The sequence below is a fragment of the Palaemon carinicauda genome, chromosome 11 (assembly GCF_036898095.1).
Source record: "Palaemon carinicauda isolate YSFRI2023 chromosome 11, ASM3689809v2, whole genome shotgun sequence".
Classification (NCBI taxonomy): domain Eukaryota; kingdom Metazoa; phylum Arthropoda; class Malacostraca; order Decapoda; family Palaemonidae; genus Palaemon; species Palaemon carinicauda.
Window position 1 is genome coordinate 123,144,004 of NC_090735.1, and position 23,827 is coordinate 123,167,830.

General features: G+C 43.4%; 1 protein-coding gene across 4 annotated transcripts in view; it reads right to left on the minus strand.

The window, feature by feature from the left end:
* The window catches only part of LOC137650164 (gem-associated protein 5-like), a 79,356-nt gene extending 56,582 nt beyond the window's left edge, over positions 1–22,774 (minus strand). For 2 of the 4 annotated variants that reach the window (XM_068383329.1, XM_068383327.1), the window contains exons 1-2: positions 22,458–22,604; positions 1,222–1,374 (exon numbers count right to left, since the gene is read on the minus strand). In XM_068383329.1, the coding sequence (XP_068239430.1) occupies positions 1,222–1,374; positions 22,458–22,550 (246 nt within the window). In that variant the 5' untranslated portion in view covers positions 22,551–22,604. Of the gene's footprint in view, positions 1–1,221; positions 1,375–18,722; positions 18,827–22,457; positions 22,605–22,663 lie in introns of those variants that run through there. The other 2 variants (XM_068383328.1, XM_068383330.1) reach the window with 2 other exon arrangements.
* Positions 22,775–23,827: the final 1,053 nt, after the last annotated feature.

Below are 23,827 nucleotides of genomic sequence, written 5' to 3' on the forward strand. Positions count from 1 at the left end.
ATCCCTTTACCCCCATGGACATACCGGTACGTCCTTGCAAAAAAATGCTATAAAAAAATTTTTTTTCAAATTTTTTGAGAAAATTCAGGCATTTTCCAAGAGAATGAGACCAACCCGACCTCTCTATGACAAAAATTAAGGCTGTTAGAGCAATTTAAAGAAAATATACTGCAAAATGTGCTGGGGAAAAAATTACCCCTTGGGGGTTAAGGGTTGGAAATTTCCAAAGAGCCTGGGGGTAAAAGGGTTAAATTACACTGGCTGCCGGTAAAAGCGAGAATTGAATACAAGCTACTCTTACTAACGTTTAAGATACTGAACCAAAATATCTAAAAGAATGCCTGAACAAACTAGAACTAGAAACAAATGTTAACATAAGACACATGAGTGACAAACATAGGCTATCTGAACCAAGACAAATAGTAAATTTGGTGAAAGGGCTTTTAGCTACTGTGCGCCTAGACATTATAATAAACTGCCAACTGAAATGAAGGACCTAAATGAAGCAATTGAATTTAAGAAGAAACTAAAGACATTACTTTTCACAAGATCATATGATTTGGAAGATGCTACAATCAAAGAATTGTATAAGTTATAATGAAAATGTTTCGTTAGATGATTAATATGGACCCGCCCGAGAAGTAGTTCACTCGACTACAGTGGAGGGTTGGATTTAAACCCAAAACAAGTAAAACAAGTAAGTAAAGTAAACCGAGATGTCCGACTATTATACGGACACAGCATTTGTACCTACATACGAGCATTACAGACACAGTACATGAGATATTTACCAGCATGATAACCCTTTTACCCCCAGGCTATTTGGAACTTTCCAACCCTTAACCCCCAGGGGGTTATTTTTTTCCCAGCACATTTTGCAGTATATTTTTTTTAATTTGCTCTAACAGCCTTAATTTTTGTCATAGAGAGGTCAGGTTGGTCTCATTCTCTTGGAAAATGCCTGAATTTTCTCAAAAAATTATCAAAAATATGAAAAAAAAAAAAATTATAGCATTTTTTTGCAAGGACGTACCGGTACGTCCATGGGGGTAAAGGGATGGCTTTTGTGAAACGTACCAGTACGTCCTTTGGGGGTAAAAGGGTTAAACAAAAAAAAAAAAACATCTCTTACAAAAAACACCTAAGCAATGACAAATAACAGATACTGTTAAATACAGAATCAAATTGAATTGTACGTAACACAAAGTAAAGTATACATACCCTGAGTACTTTTGGTAAGGCAACATCCTGAAGCACTTGATAAACTACAATGTTCTTGAACGCTGCAGTCACCAAAATTCTATCTTCTTCCCGGCTATCAACAGCTCCATTCAAAAACCAATTGGGAGAGGGCGGTATTAGAATATTTCCCAACTGTGAAAAAAAAAGGACGTAAAATATTAAATTTTGTATTTTTAACAATCTAAATAAATACTACTACTAAATAGTACTATAATCTATATTGACATTAATACCCTGTACAAAATGAACTAGGTAAAAACCTTATTAAATCACAAATTTTCAAGTAATTTGTATTTTTCCTAACATACTTACCTAGAACTACCTTCTTAGGAGTTACTGGTAACTCTACCTAACCGACCAGCTTTTTGTATAGTTTACCCTCTTTCCGTTTTCTAAGGGGCTAACCTCAGGCGGAGTGATACGTGCCCTGAGGCGACCCGGGGTCGGAAAGCGTGCTAACTCAGGTCGACTCCTCAGTAAGTTTCGTTGGAACAGGTACTACTCGACCCTGCAGGTTTCTCGGGGAAGGATGGGCGGGCCATAACCCGAAGGTAGTTCTAGGTAAGTATGTTAGGAAAAATACAAATTACTTAAAAATTTGTGATTTGTTCCAACACGGTTACTTACCTAGAACTACCTTCTTAGGAGACTTAAACTTTAGGAGGTGGGAGTGTCCTGCAGGGGCAAGAAGCCGACGATGGAGGCACGCGAGAAAGGGAACCTCTAAGGAGGTTCGGATCTTCGACCACTAGAAAACTACACGAAAAGTAGGGGGAAAAAAAAACTCACTTAGTGTCTAATGGCTTACCTTTGACAAAACCAACTCCGATGCATGTTCCCTTAGAGGACGTTTCTTCAAGTGGCTAAGGTCTTCTGTGACATCTTCCAAGGCAATACGGCCAGGGGAAGGAAGGTAAGGAGGGAACTAGTGTCTCTTGGCTTTAACACCCCCGGAAGCCCTGGGGCCATGACCTTAGATCTCTTGAAGGGCCGAAATGACTGGGCCAATGGAAAACCCGTCCAAGGATTTTCTCGAACAATCTTTGAAGTAGTGTTCCGTGAAGGTGGATTGTCTAGACCAGGTTCCCGCCTTCAGGATTTTTCCCACAGCCATGTTTTTCTCAAAGGCCAGGGAGGTGCTCAGACCTCTAATATCATGTGGCCTTGGTTTACCTGGGAGAGGGGTCCCGGAAGCTTCGTAGGCTCTCTTTATCACTTGCCGTAGCCAGAAAGAGATAGAGTTCTTCGAGACCAGTTTCTTCACTCGGCCTGTTGAAACGAATAAATTACTGATCTGTGGGTGGAATTTTGCGGTCCTCTCCAGGTACTTTCTTACCCCTCTCACGGGGCATAAGAGAAGATCCTTCGGGATGTCGGAGCGAGGGATGGCTGGTACTGAAAAAACTTCAAACCGGGGATCCCAACATCCCGGGTTCTGCGTTTTCGCCACAAAGCTGGGGTCGAACTTAAAGGTAACTTCCGTCCACCCTTTGGAGTGTGAGACCTCATAAGAGAGGCCGTGCAACTCGCTAACTCTTTTCGCTGAAGCCAGGGCTAAAAGGAAGGCTGTTTAGAGGGTGAGTTCTCTGTCTAGGGAGTCCCTGAGAGGCTCGAAGGGTGGTTCTGACAGGGCCTTGAGGACTGGCTAGGTCCCACTGCGGAATCCTCACTTCCTGGGGGGGACATGATTGCTCAAAACTGCGAATGAGCATAGAGATGTGTCGTGAGGCTCCCAAGTCAATGCCCCTAAGGAGGAAGACTTGACCCAAGGCTGCTCGTACCCCTTTGATGGCCGGAATAGACGATCCCATGTCGTCTCTGAGGTATACCAGAAAGTCTGCAATGTCCTGGATAGACGCCCCTAAGGGTCTGATGTTCTTGGACGCACACCACCTTACGAAGACCGCCCATTTTGCTTGGTAAACCACCGCCAAGGAACGCCGTAGGTAACCTGACATCCTTGCCGCGGTCCTCGATGAGTATCCTTCCTTCTTCAAAAGTTTCTCGATAACCTCCACGCGTGAAGGCGGAGGGATCGTGGGTTTTCGTGCCACCTGTGAAAGTGAGGCTGAAGCAGGAGGTTTGGTCTGTCCGGAAGCGGCCAAGGAGGACGAAGAGCTAAGTCCTTTAGGTCTGCGAACCATTCTCTCTCCGGCCACCAGGGCACTACCAAAGTCATCGACAGGTTGGTCGCCGCTCTCACTCTGTTTAGCACTTGCCTGATCATCCCGAAGGGAGGGAAGGCGTAAACATCGAGGTCGACCCAGGGATGTTGGAAGGCGTCCTCGAACGCTGCTGACGGGTCTGGGACTGGAGTACAGAACACGGGGAGTTGGGCGTTCAGTCGTGTGGCGAACAAGTCTATAACTGGGGAGCCCCACTTCAGGATGACTGCCCGAGCTACCTCCGGGTGTAGGGTCTACTCTGAGCCTATCACTTGACCCACCCTGCTGAGGCCGTCGGCCAGCACGTTTCTCTTTCCTGGGATGAACCTTGCCGTCAGTTCGATCCCTTCTTCTGCAGTCCACTCTAGCAGCTCCGTGGCTAGGGCGCACAGTTCTTTTGACTTCAGGCCCCCCTGTTTCTTTACATATGCCACTACTGTGGCGTTGTCGCACATCAACACCACAGTGTTTCCTCGTAGTAAGTGCACGAACTCTCGACACGCCCTCAGAACCGCTATCATTTCCAGGATGTTTATGTGACGGGACACCTCGCTGGACCACTGTCCTCTTGTCGATTCTCCTCGTAGGTGTGCCCCCCAACCCTCCTTCGATGCGTCCGTGAACAACAGCATCTCCGGGGGATCGGGGGCGAAGGGCATTCCCTTTTCTGTGTTCGACCTGATGCTCCACCAAAGCAGGGTCTCTCTCGTCTCCGGGAGAACTGGTACTATTTTGTGGGGCTCCTTGCCTTGGGTCCACGATTCTTTTAGATTCCACTGCACTGGCCGGAGCCTGAGTCTCCCCTGTGGCACCAATTTCTCCAGTGATACCAGGTGGCCCAGTAACTTTTGCCAATCCTTGGCCCTCCTGGGTTGGCCCATCAGGAAGGGTTGTAGGATATGTTCTAGGTTCTCTATTCTCTCCCCCGAGGGGAAGGCTCTTGCTAGCTGGGTGTCCAGGACCATCCCCAAGTACGTCATCCTGGTGCTGGGAGCTAACTGGGATTTTCCTAGATTGACCGTGATCCCCAACTCCTTGCAGAGGCCGAGCAACTTCTCGCCTTGCTCCTTCAGTTGTTCCCTTGAGGCTGAAAGTAACAACCAGTCGTCCAGGTACTTGATCAGTCGTATACCCTGCTCGTGCGCCCATACCGAGACTGTGGTGAAAACCCTCGTGAACACCTGCGGGGCCGTCGACAGGCCGAAGCAAAGGGTCTTGAACTGCAGGACACTGGACTCCCACTTGATCCTAAGGAACTTCCTGCTGGAGGGGTGCACGGGGATTTGAAAATAGGCGTCCCTGAGGTCGAGGGACATGAGGAAATCCCCCTCCCTCAAGGCTGCCAGCACTGTCTTGGGGGTGTCCATCTTTGAGACGAACTTGTTGAGGGCTGACAGGTCTATGACTGGCCTCCACCCTCCTGTCGATTTCTCCACAAGGAAGAGCCTGCTGAAGAAACCCGGGCCGGGGTTCTCCACTGACTCTAAAGCTCCCTTGGCGATCATGGACGCTACTTCTTCCTGTAGTGCCGCCTTCTTCAAGGGGTCCTTTGGAACTAACCACTCGGCCCGGTGGGCTGGGATGAGAGGGGGAGGTTCTTCCAGGAAAGGGAGCCTGTAGCCCTCCTTCAGGACCGTCACTGTCCAGGGATCCGCACCGAGATCCCGCCATGCTTGCCAAAAATGTCTGAGGCATCCCCCTACTAGCGGCTCCTGAGTAGGGGGCCTCTCTTTCTACCTACTTCTGGAGGAACGGCCGGAGCGACCTCTCCTAGAGTTGCTGTAGGAGGGTCTGAAGGCTGACTGAGGAACTGCGTTGGCCCTACGGGTGGGCTGCTGCGAGGTTTGAAGCCAAGGACCTGACGGAGAGTCCCTTCGAGGCTGCATAGGCGCGGTCTAGGAGGAGTGAGGAATGTCCGCTGAGGCTCTTCTATACCCGGGCTTCCTCATAGGGGGGGGTCTAAGGTCTGTGTCCCACATCTTCCTCACCTTCTCCATCGTATCTTCCACCAATTTGATGGGGAAAATGTCGTCTTCCCACACGGAGGAATTCTTCAGTCTCCTTGCTTCCCTGTCCGGTAACTTCCGAACTAACTTGCTAAGAACTGTATCTCTCTTTCTTAGCACCCAGTTCGTGGCCATAGACAGGGACTGGGACGATAAAAACTAGAAACCCTTGCCTCCCGAACTAACGAGCTCCTTCAACGTGGCCTGATTGTCCGGAAGGGAGAGGTCGTGAGACGCCTGAAAGCCCACCAAAGCGCAAGCCCACAAATCCAACCAGGAGGACACGTAGACAAGGTCCTGCGCCATGTCCACCATCATGGAGGCTTCTGACGGGGAAAAGCACAAGGGGGCAGTGGCCGCCCTGTCCTCTGAGGCTCCCTGGTTCAGTGAGGTCACCGCTGCTTCTACCGCACAGGGTCCTCCGCGACGACCTTCTGGGACGTAGAAGCGCTTCTGTGTCTTCAGCCCTGGCAGCAACTTGGAGGAACTTTGGCTTCTGGGGGCATCCGCTAGTCCTGCCAGGTATCTGTCTATCTGCTCCATCCCTAACTTTACGTCAGGAGCTAGAGGGAGAGACAATGAAGGCTTCTGTTGTACCGGGTTCACAATCATCCTGGACAGTCCGGAGAGCACGGGCTTTTCTGCTGAGGGCTTTGGTTCGTCCAACCGGTGATGTCGACATATAAGGGCCAGAACCTTACGGTAGATGTCGTCAGACGAGCACTCCCCTCTTTCCACCAGGTCTTCCGTCACCAGTTCCTCCGTACGGGTATCCTCCATGACGGTGGGAAAGGCAACACTGGACGGGTCTACCTGTGGTACGGGCTGCCCCGTGGAGGCGAAGGTATCCGTCATGGGAGTACCTTGTTTCACGGGGGACTCCGTGGATGGGGGATCCATGCGAACCGAAGGGCGCCCTTGGTGCTTAAGGAAGTCCTCCAAGGTGCCCGTGGTCGACGCTAAGCCTTCCTTCTTACGAAGCACGTCCTTCCGATGGGAAGAAAAAGCGGAGGCCATCGTTGGGTTAGTCTCTACGCGGGGGGCCTGGCTCGACCACCCTTGCCGGGCGACTGGTCTGAAGGAGGAGGCAGGAGGATGAGGCACAGGAGGCGAGGCTCTACGGAGCCACCCGGAAGCGGCCGCGGCTACCTTAAACAGCTCGCTCCGGAGCACTGTGATGCTCACCCACTCCTTCGACTTGCTTCTCTTAGTCTTTTTCTTAGCGGACTTAGAGCTCTTCTTTCCCTGTCTGGAGCGGAAACGGGACTTCTTCTTGCGGGATTTCTCCCTCTTCCTCTTGCTGGGTTTCCGGTCCCCGTCCTCTGACGAAGAAGAAGACGAGTCTGATGAAGATGACGATGACGAGGATGAGGAGGAATCTTCCATACAGCCCGAAACGTCCAACACTGTGGGGGGAACTCCTCGACGCTTCTCTGGTGTCGGAGGCTGTAGAAACACGGGGGGTAGCGTAGACGGGGGAGCTGGTGGGGACCGAGCAAGTCCCTTGTAGCCCAGCCATTGCTCGACGTCTACATCTCCCCTTAAGGAAGACCTGAAGGGAGTCCTAGGGGGTTCCCACGCGGTGGGGTCTGAAGTCGACGAACTTCCTTTTCAGCGTCTCCTTCGGCGGCTGAAGCACCTGAAACACACCATGATGCAGGGGAAGAATCCACACCTGCTTTCCCCCACATAGGATCTTCCGAAGAGACGGGCCCTGCGGGCACCAGGACCTCGCCTCCTACACACACTCCCGCACTTCCCTCAGGCCCCACACATGCCTGCCCAACACTAGACACTTCCCCCACAGGTATATCAGACTCTTGGGGAAGGGCAATGGGCCTCTTCCCCGCAACGGACTTACCTCGTCCCCTACTCTGGGTAGGGGAAAAAGGACGGGAGCTTCGGTCTGCCGAGACTTCTGGGGAAACCACAGGCGACAAGACACTGGATTTCTTAGGCGACTTCTACTTTTTAGACCCGAAGAGCACCCACTGAATCTCACTCCAGGAAGCACACTTCGGATACGTGGAGGCAGGGAACACACTTTGCCCCTACACGTGGAGCACGAGGCGTGAGGATCAATCGAGAGGAAGCCCCGCAAGACTTCCTGGCCACAGGCCAACGACGAGGCTGCTCCATAACGTAACGCTAAGACACCAAGAGACACAAGGATGCAAAGGGAAAGTGAAAGGGGAACACGTGGGTAGCGCGTGGTAAACACAAAGGGTCGCACAAGGTAAGAGAGAACGCGGCGAGATGATGATCATGACGCGACCAGAAACTTACTGAGGAGCCAACCTGAGTTAGCACGCTTTCCGAACCCGGGTCATCTCAGGGCACGTATCACTCCGCCTGAGGTTAGCCCCTTAGAAAACGGAAAGAGGGTAAACTATACAAAAAGCTGGTCGGTTAGGTAGAGTTACCAGTAACTCCTAAGAAGGTAGTTCTAGGTAAGTAACCGTGTTGGAACAAATCAAATTTAAGCCGATAGCTACACTAAAGGTGAGAAAGCCTACCAATGGGGTATCAACTCATTGTAACATACTGTATTTTGACAAAGAAGGGCACCTACTTTATTAGCATCTTTAAAATGTCCTTTCAAGACAAATTCTTAATCTGAATCATCCTGGAAGAGAACAATAATTAAAACAGATTCTCCAATAATCATCAACAGCTTTCCCAGGTAAAGGGAAAATTAAAATGGCTTTTAATGTTACCCTAGTCACCTAGTGTGTTAAGAAGTTTAAACGGCAAATATTTACAACTTCACCTTGCGTACACAAGTGGTTACTTACAGTAATACGCAAAAACTACTTATAATCTGCTATAATTTAAAAAAAACTATTATCATCTGCCATTACTATTCCACTGCAGAACAAAAACCTCAAACATGTTCTTCCGTTCACACCTGTTTATGGTTTCTCTACGCCAGTTTATACCCGCAATATTTTCTTAGTTCGCCAATCCATCGCCTTCTTTCCTTTGCTTCTTTCGCAATCTCTAAAGTCCCATTCTGTTATTCTTAATATCCATCTGACATCGGTCTATTTCTTTTTTTTACAAGTTTATTAGAATATTCTTCACTTTAGATAAAAATCAGTTACCTACATTTATAAGAACAGTAGAGTACTGTACAGAAGTTAATCAATATTTTACAACGTAGAAAACGAAAAAACTTTAATTTTATTTTTGTATTTAGTAATTAAGGATGGGCAGCGTCAAATCGGAACTGATGTATGTAAAATCAACGTAAAGCGCGGTTTTACTGTATTTAAATTTACGCAATAATTTTTGGGTGAATGTAGTTAGCTAGGACTCGCTTAAATTTCCTTATTACTTGTCAAATCAATTCTGTTAATGGACTAAATGATGTTTATCTTGGTCTGAAATACAATAACAGGAAGCTAGTTTTACAATTCAAGAAATATGATTTAGTGTTACATAGCTAGTTGGGAAGCCAACACAGGTTTAGACGCGTGTCTTAGGGTAGGCTAAGGATACGCAGTCTAAGAGGGGGTAGCAGCCCCTGAGAGATAAGTAGTTTAGGATACTGCTCCTAGGTTAGGTGAGATTAGGGGTGTATGGTCGATTCGCCGTCAGTCGGTTTCGCGGTCAATCACTATCGCCCGTCTGAAGTTGATTCGCCGTCCTAATTACACCCTTACTTGGTGGAGTCTGTTCGCCGTCAACATAGGAGTCGTTTCGCCATCAATATAGGAGTTGTTTCGCCCCCGTTATCAAGAAATGGACCGAGACGTGCAATTGGCAGCAGAATTTCTTTTTACTGTTTGTAAAGTCATCGTGAATATAATTAAGATTAATATCACATTTTATTCTATTCTATGTACAATAATTTACATTATTTCCGTAGAAGATAATAAATTTAAAATACACATTAGAGAATACATGGCAGAACTAAAATAAATCACATTTTATAATAAATTTACAAAAATTACACAAAGACTGATGGAATAATTGAGTAGTTTGTTTATAATTTTTTAGCTAGGAACGAATGGATTTTCTGATTGACTGTGGCAGGAGACCAATGTTTGAGTGTTGGATATTATTATTTTATATTTTTTACCAGCGTGGAAGTGAATATTTATTTTAAAAGTACAATTATGTTATTTTCATTAGAAAAATAAATTTTTGAATATACTTACCCGATAATCATGTAGCTGTCAACTCTGTTGCCGACAGAAATCCACGGTCGGGATACGCCAGCGATCGCTATACAGGTGGGGGTGAACACCACAGCGCCATCTGTGGTCAGGTACTCTAGTACTTCTTGTCAACACCACCTCAATTTTTTCCTAGGTCCACTGGTTCTCTATGGGGAGGAAGGGTGGGTCAATTAAATCATGATTATCGGGTAAGTATATTCAAAAATTTATTTTACTAATGAAAATAACATTTTTCAATATTAATCTTACCCGATAATCATGTAGCTGATTCACACCCAGGGTGGTGGGTGGAGACCAGCATACATGTTAACACAGAAGCTAAGTATCCCGTATTTTATTTTATTAGTTATTCAAAAATAACATAAAATAAATAAGTACCTGGTAAGGAAGACGACTTGAACCGTTACTCTGCCTTTATTAAGTACGTCTTTCTTACTGAGCGTAGCGGTCCTCTTAGGATGCTGAACGACTCTTAGGTGCTGAAGTATAAAGGGCTGCAACCCATACTAAAGGACCTCATCACAACCTTTAACCTCGGCGCTTCTCAAGAAAGAATTGACCACCCGCCAAATCAACAAGGATGTGGAAGGCTTCTTAGCCGACCCTACAACCCATAAAAAGTATTCAAGAGAAAGGTTAAAAAGGTTATGGGATTATGGGAATGTAGTGGCTGAGCCCCCGCCTACTACTGCATTCGTTGCTACGAATGGTCCCAGGGTGTAGCAGTTCTCGTAAAGAGACTGGACATCTTTGAGATAGAATGATGCGAACACTGACTTGCTTCTCCAATAGGTTGCATCCATAACACTCTGCAGAGAACGGTTCTGTTTGAGGGCCACTGAAGTAGCCACAGCTCTCACTTCATGTGTCCTTACCTTCAGCAAAGCAAGGTCTTCTTCCTTCAGATGAGAATGTGCTTCCCTAATCAGGAGCCTGAATAGGTAAGAAACTGAGTTCTTAGACCTTGGAAGAGAAGGCTTCTTGATAGCCCACCATAAGGCTTCTGATTGTCCTCGTAAAGGTTATGACCTTTTTAGATAGTACCTAAGAGCTCTAACTGGGCAAAGTACTCTCTCCAGTTCGTCCCCCACCAAGTTGGACAGGCTTGGGATCTCGAACGACTTAGGCCAAGGACGTGAAGGAAGCTCGTTTTAGCAAAAAACCGAGCTGCAAGGAACATGTAGCCGTTTCAGATGTGAAAACTATGTTCCTGCTGAAGGCGTGGATCTCACTTACTCTTTTAGCTGTTGTCAAGCACACGAGGAAAAGAGTTTTTAATGTGAGGTCCTTAAAAGAGGCTGATTGGAGAGGTTCAAATCTTGATGACATAAGGAACCTTAGGACCACGTCTAGATTCCAGCCTGGAGTGGACAACCGACGTTCCTTTGAGGTCTTAAAAGACCTAAGGAGGTCCTGTAGATCTTTGTTGGTGGAAAGATCCAAGCCTCTGTGGCGGAAAACCGCTGCCAACATACTTCTGTAACCCTTAATCGTAGGAGCTGAAAGGGATCTTACGTTCCTTAGATGTAAAAGGAAGTCAGCAATCTGGGTTACAGTGGTACTGGATGAGGAAACTGCATTGGCCTTGTACCAGCTTCGGAAGACTTCCCCTTTAGACTGATAGACTCTGAGAGTGGATGTCCTCCTTGCTCTGGCAATCGCTCTGGCTGCCTCCTTCGAAAAGCCCCTAGCTCTTGAGTCTTTCGAAAGTCTGAAGGCAGTCAGACGAAGAGCGTGGAGGTTTGGATGTACCTTCTTTACGTGAGGTAGACGTAGAAGGTCCACTCCTAGAGGAAGAGTCCTGGGAATGTCGACCAGCCATTGCAGTACCTCTATGAACCATTCTCTCGCGGGCCAGAGCGGAGCCAACCAACGTCAGCCGTGTCCCTTTGCGAGAGGCGAACTTCTGAAGTACCCTGTTGACAATCTTGAACGGCGGGAGTGCATACAGGTCGAGATGGGACCAATCCAGCAGAAAAGCATCCACGTGAACTGCTGCTGGGTCTGGAATCGGAGAACAATACAACGGGAGCCTCTAGGTTATCGAGGTAGCGAACAGATCTATGGTTGGCTGACCCCACAGGGCCCAAAGTCTGCTGCAAACATTCTTGTGAAGGGTCCACTCTGTGGGGATGACCTGACCCTTCCGGCTAAGGCGATCTGCCATGACATTCATATCGCCCTGAATGAACCTCGTTACAAGCGTGAGCTTTCGATCTTTTAACCAGATGAGGAGGTCCCTTGCGATCTAGAACAACTTCCACGAATGAGTCCCTCCCTGCTTGGAGATATAAGCCAAGGCTGTGGTGTTGTCAGAGTCCACCTCCACCACCTTGTTAAGCTGGAGGGACTTGAAGTTTATCAAGGTCAGATGAACCGCCAACAGCTCCTTGCAATAGATGTGAAGTGTCCTTAGCTCCTGATTCCATGTTCCCGAGCATTCCTGTCCGTCCAAAGTCGCACCCCAGCCCGTGTCTGATGCGTCAGAGAAGAGACGGCGGTCGGGTTTCTGAACAGCCAAAGGTAGACTTCCTTGAGAAGAAAGCTGTTCTTTCACCACGTGAGAGTAGACCTCCTCTCTTCGGAAACAGGAACTGAGATCGTCTCTAGCGTCATGTCCTTTATCCAGTGAGCCGCTAGATGATACTGAAGGGGGGGAGGTGGGGTCTCCCTAACTCGATGAACAGTGCCAGCGATGAAAGTGTCCCTGTTAGACTCATCCACTACCTGACTGAGCATCGGTTCCTTCTCAGCATGCTCTGGATGCAATCTAGGGCTTAGTATCTTTGGGGCCGACGGAAAAGCCCGAAAAGCTCGACTCTGAAGATCCATACCCAGGTAGACAATGGTCTGGGATGGGACGAGCTGGGACTCCTCAAAATTGACCAGGAGGCCCAGTTCCTTGGTCAGATCCATAGTCCATCTGAGAATCTCCAGACAGCGACGACTTGTGGGAGCTCTTAAAAGCTAGTCGTCTGACGGAGCCGGACACAAGATCATGGTACTGCTGCACAGTCTGTGAACTGTCAACCATGGGGAAGCGAGGAAGTACAGTGACAACACGAAGCTGTCTAGACTGTCTGGGTCGTACAGACAACTCCTTATCGGGTTGCTGAGGTTGCCGCACTGCGTCACAACAAGACACTTCTGCTGGTTGTTGAACGTCTTCCCAGTGACACACTGACTCCGTAAACAAAAAATCCTCTAACAAGGACTAAGCTTGGACTGCATGTCTTGCAACACAGCTCAAGGTCTATGGGAGCAGGTGTGGTAACAGACGGGGTTAGCGACTGAAGTGGAACCATTACCCTCCCTGGAAGCATGCTATGCTTAAATAAAAGTCCATAGGAGGCTAAGCAGCTAAAGGCTCCTCTCCAAATGACAGAGTCCTCAAGGGAAAATCAGAAGGAGGGAGAATAGCACTTTCTCATCTACAGGAACCATATCCGAGAAAAGCTAAGTTCTCTCAGTGAGGGTTTCACTGGTGCAAAAGCAGCAGACTAGAAGGCAACGTTATGAAACTGCTTGACAGTCTAGTGAGTTGGCAACAAACAAAGATGTGTGACTGAGAAGCATGCGGTAAGGTATGCAGAGCATGCTGTATGTAGAGCATGCTGTAAGGTAAGCAGAGCATGTTGCATGGCGTGCGGCTTATGCTGCATGGGATGAGGCTCATGCTGCATGGGATGAGGCTCATGCTGCCTGGTATGAGACTCATGCTGCATGGGATGAGGCTCAAGCTGCAAGGGATGAGGCTTATGCCGCATGCGTTGAGGAGGATGCCGCATAGTATGAGGCTCCTGCCTCATGGGTTGAGGCGGTTGCCGCATAGCATGAGGCTTTTGCCTCATGGTTTGAGGAGGATGCCGCATAGCATGAGGCTCCTCATAAGCATGAGGCTGCCTCATGGGTAGAGGATTTTTAAAAGAAATCTGAACCTGACACTAATCTAGCTGTCCGAGGATTTACCTGGTGAGACATCAGTCTCTTTACCAGCGAGTTTTACCAGATTTCCCCGGGCCACCACGTGACACAATTGGTAGTAATTCATTCAAATTACCCCTAATGAGTCAATATGGATAAATATCAACACAACATCGTGTTCAAATAGAAATAAATTTCTACCTCATACTTGGGATCGAACGCTAGCCCCTTCTAATGAAAGGCCAGGTCGAAACCAACCATGCCACGAGAGCCCATTCAAGAGTTGAGGTTCTTGCCTCAAGAGTGGAGGTGGCTGCCGCAAGAGTTGAGGTTGCTGCCTCAAGGATGGTGGAGGTTGCTGCATAGCGCTGGTATCTGGCAACTCCCAATGCGGCAGCTCACGCGTGGAGGTAGGTTGAGGAACCTCAACATCATACGTCTGGCAGGGTGGACTGCGCAGAGGTGGAGTTGAGGTTGCTGCCTCGAGGATGGTGGAGGTTGTCGCACCGCAAGAGGTAGCTGCCTCGAGGATGGAGGAGGTAGTCGCAACGCATGAGTCTCCTACCTCAAGGGTAGAGGAGGTTGCTGCAAAGCATAAGGCTCCTGCCTCAAGTGTTGAGGAGGTTGCCGCGAGGCAAGAGGCTCCTGCCTCAAGGAAAGTGGAGGTTGCTGCACAGAGCTGGTATCTGGCAACTCCCAATGCGGCAGCTCACGCATGGAGGTAGCTTGAGGAACCTCAACATCATACGTCTGGCAGGCTGGACTGCGTAGAGGTGGAGGAGCGCTCGCAGGAGGAGGTGTGTTAACCTTCTCTGCCTGAAACTCCTGCATCAACACCGCAAGCTGAGACTGCATTGTCAGCAGCATAGACCACTAGAGTTTAAGAAAGACAACAACAAACGGAGCTACTGTCCGTTGAAACTGAGGGTCTAAAACAGCTGGTGCGGCAACAGACGGAGTTACTGTCTGTTGCGATACCACCTTGCCTCTCTGGGAGGTGTGCAGTTGTCGTACTGCAGCAAGTCCGAACTGACCCAGTGCTAATGGCACCACCTAGGAGTTGGACTTGCGCGGAAGGGACCGATTTGCACTTAAAAGCTGCAAGATTTGGTCCATGGTTTCTGCGAGAAACCTCTTCCGCAGACGAGGAATAAATGGGCTCTCTCGTCTTTGTGTGGGTGGGGTGATCACGTCGGCTACGTGAGTTGGTTACACCCGAAACCACGGAGGGAAACGTCTGTTCGTCGATCAAGGCCTGCTGAACCCATAAGTCCTTCGACATTACTTCTCCCCTGGGCTTGGGAGCTTGTAAGAGGTCCCAGACTAGGCGAACAACTGGCACGAACAGACGAACCCTCGAACGCAACACTGTAACACTTTTGCGCTTATCACTTTATCACTTTTGATTTTCTGTTTGCACTTATTTCACTGAACTCGAAACTTTAAGTGGTTTGTACCAGAAACACGCAATTCTATCCTTCATTAAAAGTTAGTAATTGCGAAAACAGTATTACAATGTAACAGAAAAACATAATGAAAGATAAATAATTCAGTGGCTGGAAAGAGACTAAACACTAGATCAAATAAACTACGTTTAAAATCTCTCACCGCATACAGTCTGAGAACAAGAATAAAACTCTAGAAAGTTTACCTTCTTCCCTTAAAGAGACTAGGGAGAAGAGCAAAAACGATAACAACGTTACCCGCTTGAACGAAACGTTTATCCTCCTCTCTCTCCCTCCGTCTCTATCTCTCTCTCTCTCTCGACTTAGCACCTGAGAGAAGAGCCCAATTATATATATCGTTAAAACATATTATTGTTAAAGGAAAAAAACTGAAAGGTTTCCCAAATAAAAAGTTCCTTTATTAGAATAGAACCATTTAAGCTAAGAAAGAATGAACAAAACGCTAGAATCGGTTTACTCTTACTGCAACGTGACACCGTGATAGACTCTCTCTCTATCGTAACGATAGAGCGCAAGTTGAACGTTCTGAACGTCAACAACTGCAGAGACAAAACAAAACGTTAGTTCAACTTTGAAAACAGTACAAGACTATCAAAGAAATTCTTTCAAAAACATTAAAATAGCATAATATGTTAACAGGTAAAAACGAAATGACGGGCTCAAAGTTAATTAACTTCGGTTCCAAGAAAAGACCGCCTACTATTAGGAAAGGTCGAATATAAACAAATATAAAAATTAATTTTAATAAGTTTATAATAAAAGGAAGTTAATCAAAGAGGCCTATAAAAGGCGGAGAGATATAAAATAAATCTATAACTTTGTTAAGCAAAATTAAGAGAGTCTATACTCTCTTCGACACCAACACTTCCGTCTAAGGGAAGGGTCGGCCATTTAAAAGTGAAAGAGAGTTCATACTCTCTTCGTACCAAAATTAAATCAAATTAATTCCAAAAACTTGCTAAGCTAATGATATAGCTTCCTGAATAGCGAAGGCTAAACTCTAGAGCAAATACATCACCAAATCGTGAGCAATAACTCCAGAATCAACAGCGTATCCATGTAGGTCTAGCCGGAGGCACGACAGAGGAAAAATTGAGGTGGTGTTGACAAGAAGTACTAGAGTACCTGACCACAGATGGCGCTGTGGTGTTCACTCCCACCTGTATAGCGATCGCTGGCGTATCCCGACCGTGGATTTCTGTCGGCAACAGAGTTGACAGCTACATGATTATCGGGTAAGATTAATATTGAAAATTTTATATTTGCTAGGAGTGATTCTGAATGATTCGATTATCTTCTACGGAAATAATGTAAATTATTGTACATAGAATAGAATAAAATGTGATATTAATCTTAATTATATTCACGATGACTTTACAAACAGTAAAAAGAAATTCTGCTGCCAATTGCACGTCTCGGTCCATTTCTTAATAACGGGGGCGAAACAACTCCTATATTGACGGCGAAACGACTCCTATGTTGACGGCGAACAGACTCCACCAAGTAAGGGTGCAATTAGGACGGCGAATCAACTTCAGCCGGGGGCGAAAGTGATTGACCGCGAGACGTCTATAACCCAGATTAGGCAGGGAACCTTAAGTTAGGTGGTTTTCTAGAATTTGTTTCCCTGGAGCCTTTGTTTAACAACAGCCAGGACCTCCCGCATGCATAGAACACCACCCACCATACAAACCCGCTGCGACACCACTTAAGACTGTTGTAGTCTCAGGGATATGGTTTAAAATAACAAAGTTTTGGGGCATGGCCACCATCATACATAGAACCAGTTTCCCTTTTCAAATGCAATTTTTTAGTCATATAAAACTAGACACGGTCTGTCCCATCTAACTACAAAGGCTCCCTAATGGATATAAAAACCATAGGAAACAGTAAAATTCACTTGGAAAACCATATTTCACCGTGATTCTAATGTAAAGTGCTGTTGTAAATGCTTCCCGTTTAAGGTAGCAGAGCTTACGCTACATAAAAGTAGCCTTATGGCTCGCCTCCATAGTAGCATAGGATGGCTTGATAATGCATTTAAGAAGTTACTACGAGATATTGATGGATAAAAGTAGTTTACATGAAGTGGCCCTCCAATAAAATTTTATTGTGGTGTTGTATCATCGATCTCCGACGTCAAAGAGTATCAAAACTCGAAAGAAACGAAGCTTCGGGATTCTAAGACCATACACGATTTTATTATAGTTATGGACGGAAAAAGCTTTTCTATTAAAAACAGGTGTTTCCTACAGAAAAGTTAATAATCAATGGGATTAGCGTGCGCAGCTCAGCACGTACCGCTTGCCAGTACATAGATGCCTCATGTTTTGGAGCCTTTGTATATCAGCGGACAGTTCCTACCGAGTGCATAAAAAATTAACACCAGCTAACCTAAAGTTTCCCCCTAACCTACAAGCCATGCCCTTACCTAACAGGGGGCTGACGGCCCCCCCCCCGACCCTCCATGCATTGCCATATCCTTAACCAGCCATCAGTATACATGGGTGGCCGCTATCGTGCATACACCCTGATGTTTTTCTTTTTCTGCAAGCAAAGCGAGCACATGGCGAAGCAAAATCCACTAGCTTTCTAAAGAAATATCCCCATTCTAAGATACTCTATAACGGGTTTTCGGTTTATTTGCACTTGGGGTTGTGGTGGACGAAGTGATTAAGTCCTTGACTGGTCAATGCCAGACTGGCGTTCAAGTCCCGCTCAAACTCGCCGATTAAGAATATGCTTGTGTGTATGAGTGATAGCGGCCATATGTATGTATGACTTCCGATTAAGAATACGCAAGTGTAATGGGGTTCGCAGAGGGGCGGCAGGTAAGGTTAGGTGGGCCCATTCAAGTTAGGCAGTGTTCTATTCTAGAGTTTTGGCAGAACAACGGCCACGTCTTACGAAGGGTTAGAAAACGGGAAGAAATTCCCGTTTTCTATGTCTGCGGGAGGACCTGGCCGCTGATCTACAAAGGCTCCTCGTAGTTTCTTTGGTCACTGTAACCTCAACCTTGTGAGCTAAGGATGAAGGTTTCGGGGGAGCCTAGCTTGGGTGGAGAGGAGGCTTAGGTGCTGATCATAGGTGTATATATATATATATATATATATATATATATATATATATATATATATATGGTCAGTCTCTAGGGCATTGTCCTGCTCGATAGAACAATGTAACTGACCCTTGCCTCTGCCATTCATGAGCGGCCTTTAAACGAAGATTAAATCCAGTGAAAAACTATTTTTTTCTTTTCAAGATATTTTTTAGTCAGTAAATATAATTATATACCAAAATATTCCAAAGTTAAGGGAATAATAAAACTTTTTTCCCATAAAATCCAAAGAAAACTCAAAAAATAAATAAATTAACGGCATTCGAGATAAACATACCGGGCAGGTCTCATGGCTAAACAAAGCATTTACGATGGTAGTGTAATTTCTATAATTACAAGGATCTATCATAACTATTTAAGCAAATTACATAACTACACTATAAATCTAATAATCTAGTTACAAAACAACGATAATTAATTATGAATTTAGTCATAAAACAGCATGCTTTCATCAAAACAAAAATGCAAAAATGCTTGTTTTGAAGAATGGCGAGCTTCGCGTGGTATGTTCTTAAAACTATTTTCATATAAAACAACTTTAAATTACAATAATTACCACATTATACAGATTAACATATAACATATAATACTTTTCAAAACACTGAACAACGTGTTACCATATTGTAGGGCTGGAATTGCGTATGTTGTTAGGAAAACTCAGGAAAACGTTTTCATTGGAGTCAATTCTTGCAGCAACTACTTTTCTTGGGGACTTTGGGACCAGGGTTGCCAGTTTGGGCTTTTTTCCGGCCAAAAAAAACTCAAATTTGACCTTTTGTATTTAAATAGGTTGGCCTTTAGTAATATGAAAAAAGCCGGCCTTTAAATACTATATTTATGACCTTTTTCTATTAATGGGTTGACCTTTTAAAGCCTCTGTTGATTAGAAATTGACCTTTTCTCATTTAGAAAACCTGGCAACCCTGTTTGGGACAGGGTTGCCACAGGGTTGCCAGGTTTTCTAAATGAGAAAAGGTCAATTTCTAATCAACAGAGGCTTTAAAAGGTCAACCCATTAATAGAAAAAGGTCATAAATATAGTATTTAAGGGCCGGCTTTTTTCATATTACTAAAGGCCAACCTATTTAAATACAAAAGGTCAAATTTGAGTTTTTTTTTGGCCGGAAAAAAGGCCAAACTGGCAACCCTAGTTTGCCAGATTATTTCGACTGAATTATCGTACATGAGCCTTAAAATTGTCGTTTTTCAACCAAAATTATCGTACACAGTTTCAATATAATTATTAGGGTGTTACACGATTGACTTATTTCAAAAGATTTTATTATAATTGTTTAATTAAACCCACACACACCTACATTGTTTATACCTTAGGTATGTATCGTACATCGTACCTGACCCAAAATAATCGTACACGTACTATAATTATCGTACGAATGGCAACCCTGCTTTGGGATGTTTGGGAAAGACTGGAGCAGTATTCTGTGTTGTTTCTTTTTACTTTAAATATTCAATAAAGCTTGTAATTTGTAGATAGTATATTAAAATTTTAATAAAAATAATTAAATTTACTTCAGTATCTTGCATAACGTGGTTTTATCTTCCTTAAAAACATTAAAACGAAATCAAAATTAATACTTTATTCAGTAAACAGTAATTTGTGGTGTTTCTTTTTTCTATAGATTCAATACAATGTGTAATTTGTAGATAAGATATTAAAAATTTAATAAAAATAATCAAATTTACTTCAGTATCTTGCATAATTGGTTTTATCTTCCTTAAAAACATTAAAACTCAAAATGAATACTTTATTCAGTGAACGACAGTAATTTGTGGTGTTTCTTATTTCTATGGAGTCAATACAATGTGTAATTTGTAGATAAGATATTAAAAAATTAATAAATATAATTAAATCTACTTCAGTATCTTGCATAATGTGATTTTATCTTCCTTAAAAAAATTAAAACGAAATCAAAATGAATACTTTATTCAGTGAAAGACAGTAATTTGTGGTGTTTCTTTTTTATATAGATTTAATACAATGTGTAATTTGCAGATAAAATATTAGAAATTTAATAAAATATTAAAATATACTTAAGACTCTTGCATAGTATGGTTTTATCTTCCTTAAAAACATTAAAAGGAACTCAAAATGGATATTTTATTCAGTGAAAGGCATTTACAAATACGTATTTGTGAATCGAGCCCCATATATATATATATATATATATATATATATATATATATATATATATATATATATGTTCTAAATGGTTTTGGAAAATACAAGACTCAATTTGTTTTATATAACACCTTTTACAAAACAACATAGCTGAACTAAGGATATTAACCCGCTATTTACTGCATATTGGATCAACTCTTAAGAAAAAAAATTAATCCTGATTATGTATGGCATTTAATGTATTGAGAAAATGCGAAGTCGGACAATAAAAGGAAAAAAAAAACTTATCAAAGTGAATAGTAAAAATATATATATATATATATATATATATATATATCACAGGCAATTACAATTTTAACATAGCCAATCAAATGGAAATAATACCCAAAAAGAAACAGTGCAAATATTTAGACAATTGTTTGCATAAGTCTATACTGAATCTGTAGATATATATAGTGTATATACAGTATATATATATATATATATATATATATATCGCAGGCAATTACAATTTTAACATAGCCAATCAAATGAAAATAATACACAAAAAGAAACAGTGCAAATATTTAGACAATTGTTTGCATAAGTCTATACTGAATCTGTAGATATATATACAGTATATATATATATATATATATATATATACACACACACACAAAGCAATTTCAATTTTAACATAGCCAATCAAATGAAAATAATACCCAAAAAGAAACAGTGCAAATATTCAGACAATTGTTTGCAATGCTGAACAAGACTAGCTTAAATGGTATAATAATTGCATACGGGACATAAATGAAATTGGGACATACCAACTCAAGCACAACCCAATTATTTTAATGCTGACCATAGTCAAGGGGCAAATTGATCAATAAGCTGAATTAGCATTTTTATTTACAAACACCGAAGAACCGGTTTTAGTTATATAGAATTGCCATATTAGATTACAATTGTATCTTGTAGAAAAACAGAGGATAGATTGGCACTTACTTTGGAACCTAACCGTTTTATATAGGAAACAGGATGAAGTATTCTGTGTGAGAGAGAGAGAGAGAGAGAGAGAGAGAGAGAGAGAGAGAGAGAGAGAGAGAGAGAGAGAGAGAGGGAGAGACTTACCTTACCTTATTGCCTTATTTTATGTTTGGGTTCCCCCAGGGCCCTCAGTATGAGGCACCTCGTATATCCACCAGAGAGAGAGAGAGAGAGAGAGAGAGAGAGAGAGAGCATTAATCCCTATTAAATTGTCATATGACAGTGCTATAGGAGAGATTACTCGAGTGCCATTATGTGGATGAGATCATGATGAGCGGTAGATGGAGATGGTTTGGGCATGCTCTAGAAGCGTTGGAAGACCTAGACCTACATGGCTAAGGACTATGAAGAGCGAAGTAGGAGATGATGAATGGAGAAGTATTGAATTAAAAGCTCAAGATAGAGACGACTGGCGAAATGTAGCCGAGGCCCCTTTACGTCAATGGGCGTAGGAGGAGATGATGATGATGATGATGATGACACTGCTATTACCACTACTTTCATAATTATTACAATTGTTGTTGTCGTAAGCTAAGCTACAACCCTAGTAGGATAAGTAGGACTATGCAAGGCCCAGGGTGCAATAGAGAAAATATCCGAATTATGGAAAAGAAACAGATTAGAAGACAATAAATGTAACAAAATCTAAGTTTGTACTTTCAGAAGTTCAACTGATTTGAAATTATTATTATTATTATTATTATTATTATTATTATTATTATTATTATTATTATTATTATTATTAAAAGCTAAGCTACAGCCCTAGTTGGCAATGCAGGGTGCTATAAGCCCAAGGGTTCAACAGGGAAAAACTAGCCCAGTGAGGAAAGGGAACAAGGATGTAAATAAACCGTAAGAGAAGTAATGAACAATCAAAATAAAATATCACAAGAACAGTAACAAGGTTAAAGTAGATCTTTCATATATAAACTAAAAAAAAAAAAAACAATCTAAAGTAATGAAATAGAATGATGTGGAACTTCCCAAGGTTTGCGAACATTGGTTATATGGTCACCTTCTAGAGAAGGACAATACGCATGATACTCAATATGACCAAGTTTCTCCAAACTTCAAGGCAGACATTTCAACAAATAATATACAAAACCGACTGATATTAGGCCGATATAGTTTTTTATTTAAATCGTTAGGGTAGCACCGGAAAAAAAAAAGAATAATAACTCACATTAATTCTCTCAGAGACCCAATCTTCTTCACTGTGTCTTAAAGCAAAACAGAAACTGTCTGGTGAGCAGGGAGATATATGCTCACTCTCCATTTTACTCGAGAATCACTACTCAAACTATCAGTCAGGACTCTGGTATTGGGCCTATATAGTTTTTTATTTCAATCGTTAGGGTAGCACCAAAAAAAAAAATTATTATAACTCACATTAATTCTCTCAGAGACCCAATCTTCTTCACTGTGTCTTAAAGCAAAGCAGAAACTGTCTGGTGAGCAGGGAGATATATGCTCACTCTCCATTTTAATCGAGAATCACTACTCAAATTATCAGTCGGGACTCGGGTATAGGGCCTATCTGTTATAGTTTTTTATTTCAATCGTTAGTTTAGCACCGGAAATAAATAATTATAACTCACATTAATTCTCTCAGAGACCCAATCTTCTTCACTGTGTGTTAAAGCAAAGCAGAAACTGTCTGGTGAGCAGGGAGATATATGCTCACGCTCCATTTTACTCGAGAATCACTACTCAAACTATCAGTCAGAACTCGGGTATTGGGCCTATATAGTTTTTTATTTTAATCGTTAGGGTAGCACCGGAAAAAAAAAAGAATTATAACTCACATTAATTCTCTCAGAGACCCAATCTTCTTCGCTGTGTCTTAAAGCAAAGCAGAAACTGTCTGGTGAGCAGGGAGATATATGCTCACTCTCCATTTTACTCGAGAATCACTACTCAAACTATCAGTCAGGACTCTAGTATTGGGCCTATCTGTTATAGTTTTTTATTTCAATCGTTAGTTTAGCACCGGAAAAAATAATTATAACTCACATTAATTCTCTCAGAGACCCAATCTTCTTCGCTGTGTCTTAAAGCAAAGCAGAAACTGTCTGGTGAGCAGGGAGATATATGCTCACTCTCCATTTTAATCGAGAATCACTACTCAAACTCGGGAGCTAGGTTCTGTGCAGTGTTGCCAGATATGAGAATTTATCCCTAGATTTAGGGATTTATACCTACATTTTGGGATTTTGGGTGTCAGATGGGGGATATTTTGTACAAATTTCCATGAAGAAACAAAGACGAGTAAAGCTTTATATTGTTGCAATTAGTTTGCTTGATCTTATATGAAGTAAATTGAGTAATTTCTATGTTAGTAAAGCCTACGCGATCAAGCAAGAGAATATATTTGTGGAAAAGAGGATTTTTGTGTTGCTTTGGGGATTTTTTATCATGAGTTTTGAGGATTTTTACACTAACAGTTCTGGCAACACTGGTTCTGTGACTTCTGCCTTGGAGAACTGAGTCTGTGACCGATGTATTGAGCAGGGTTGCCAGGTTTTCTGAGTGAGAAAAGGCCAACTTTTAGAC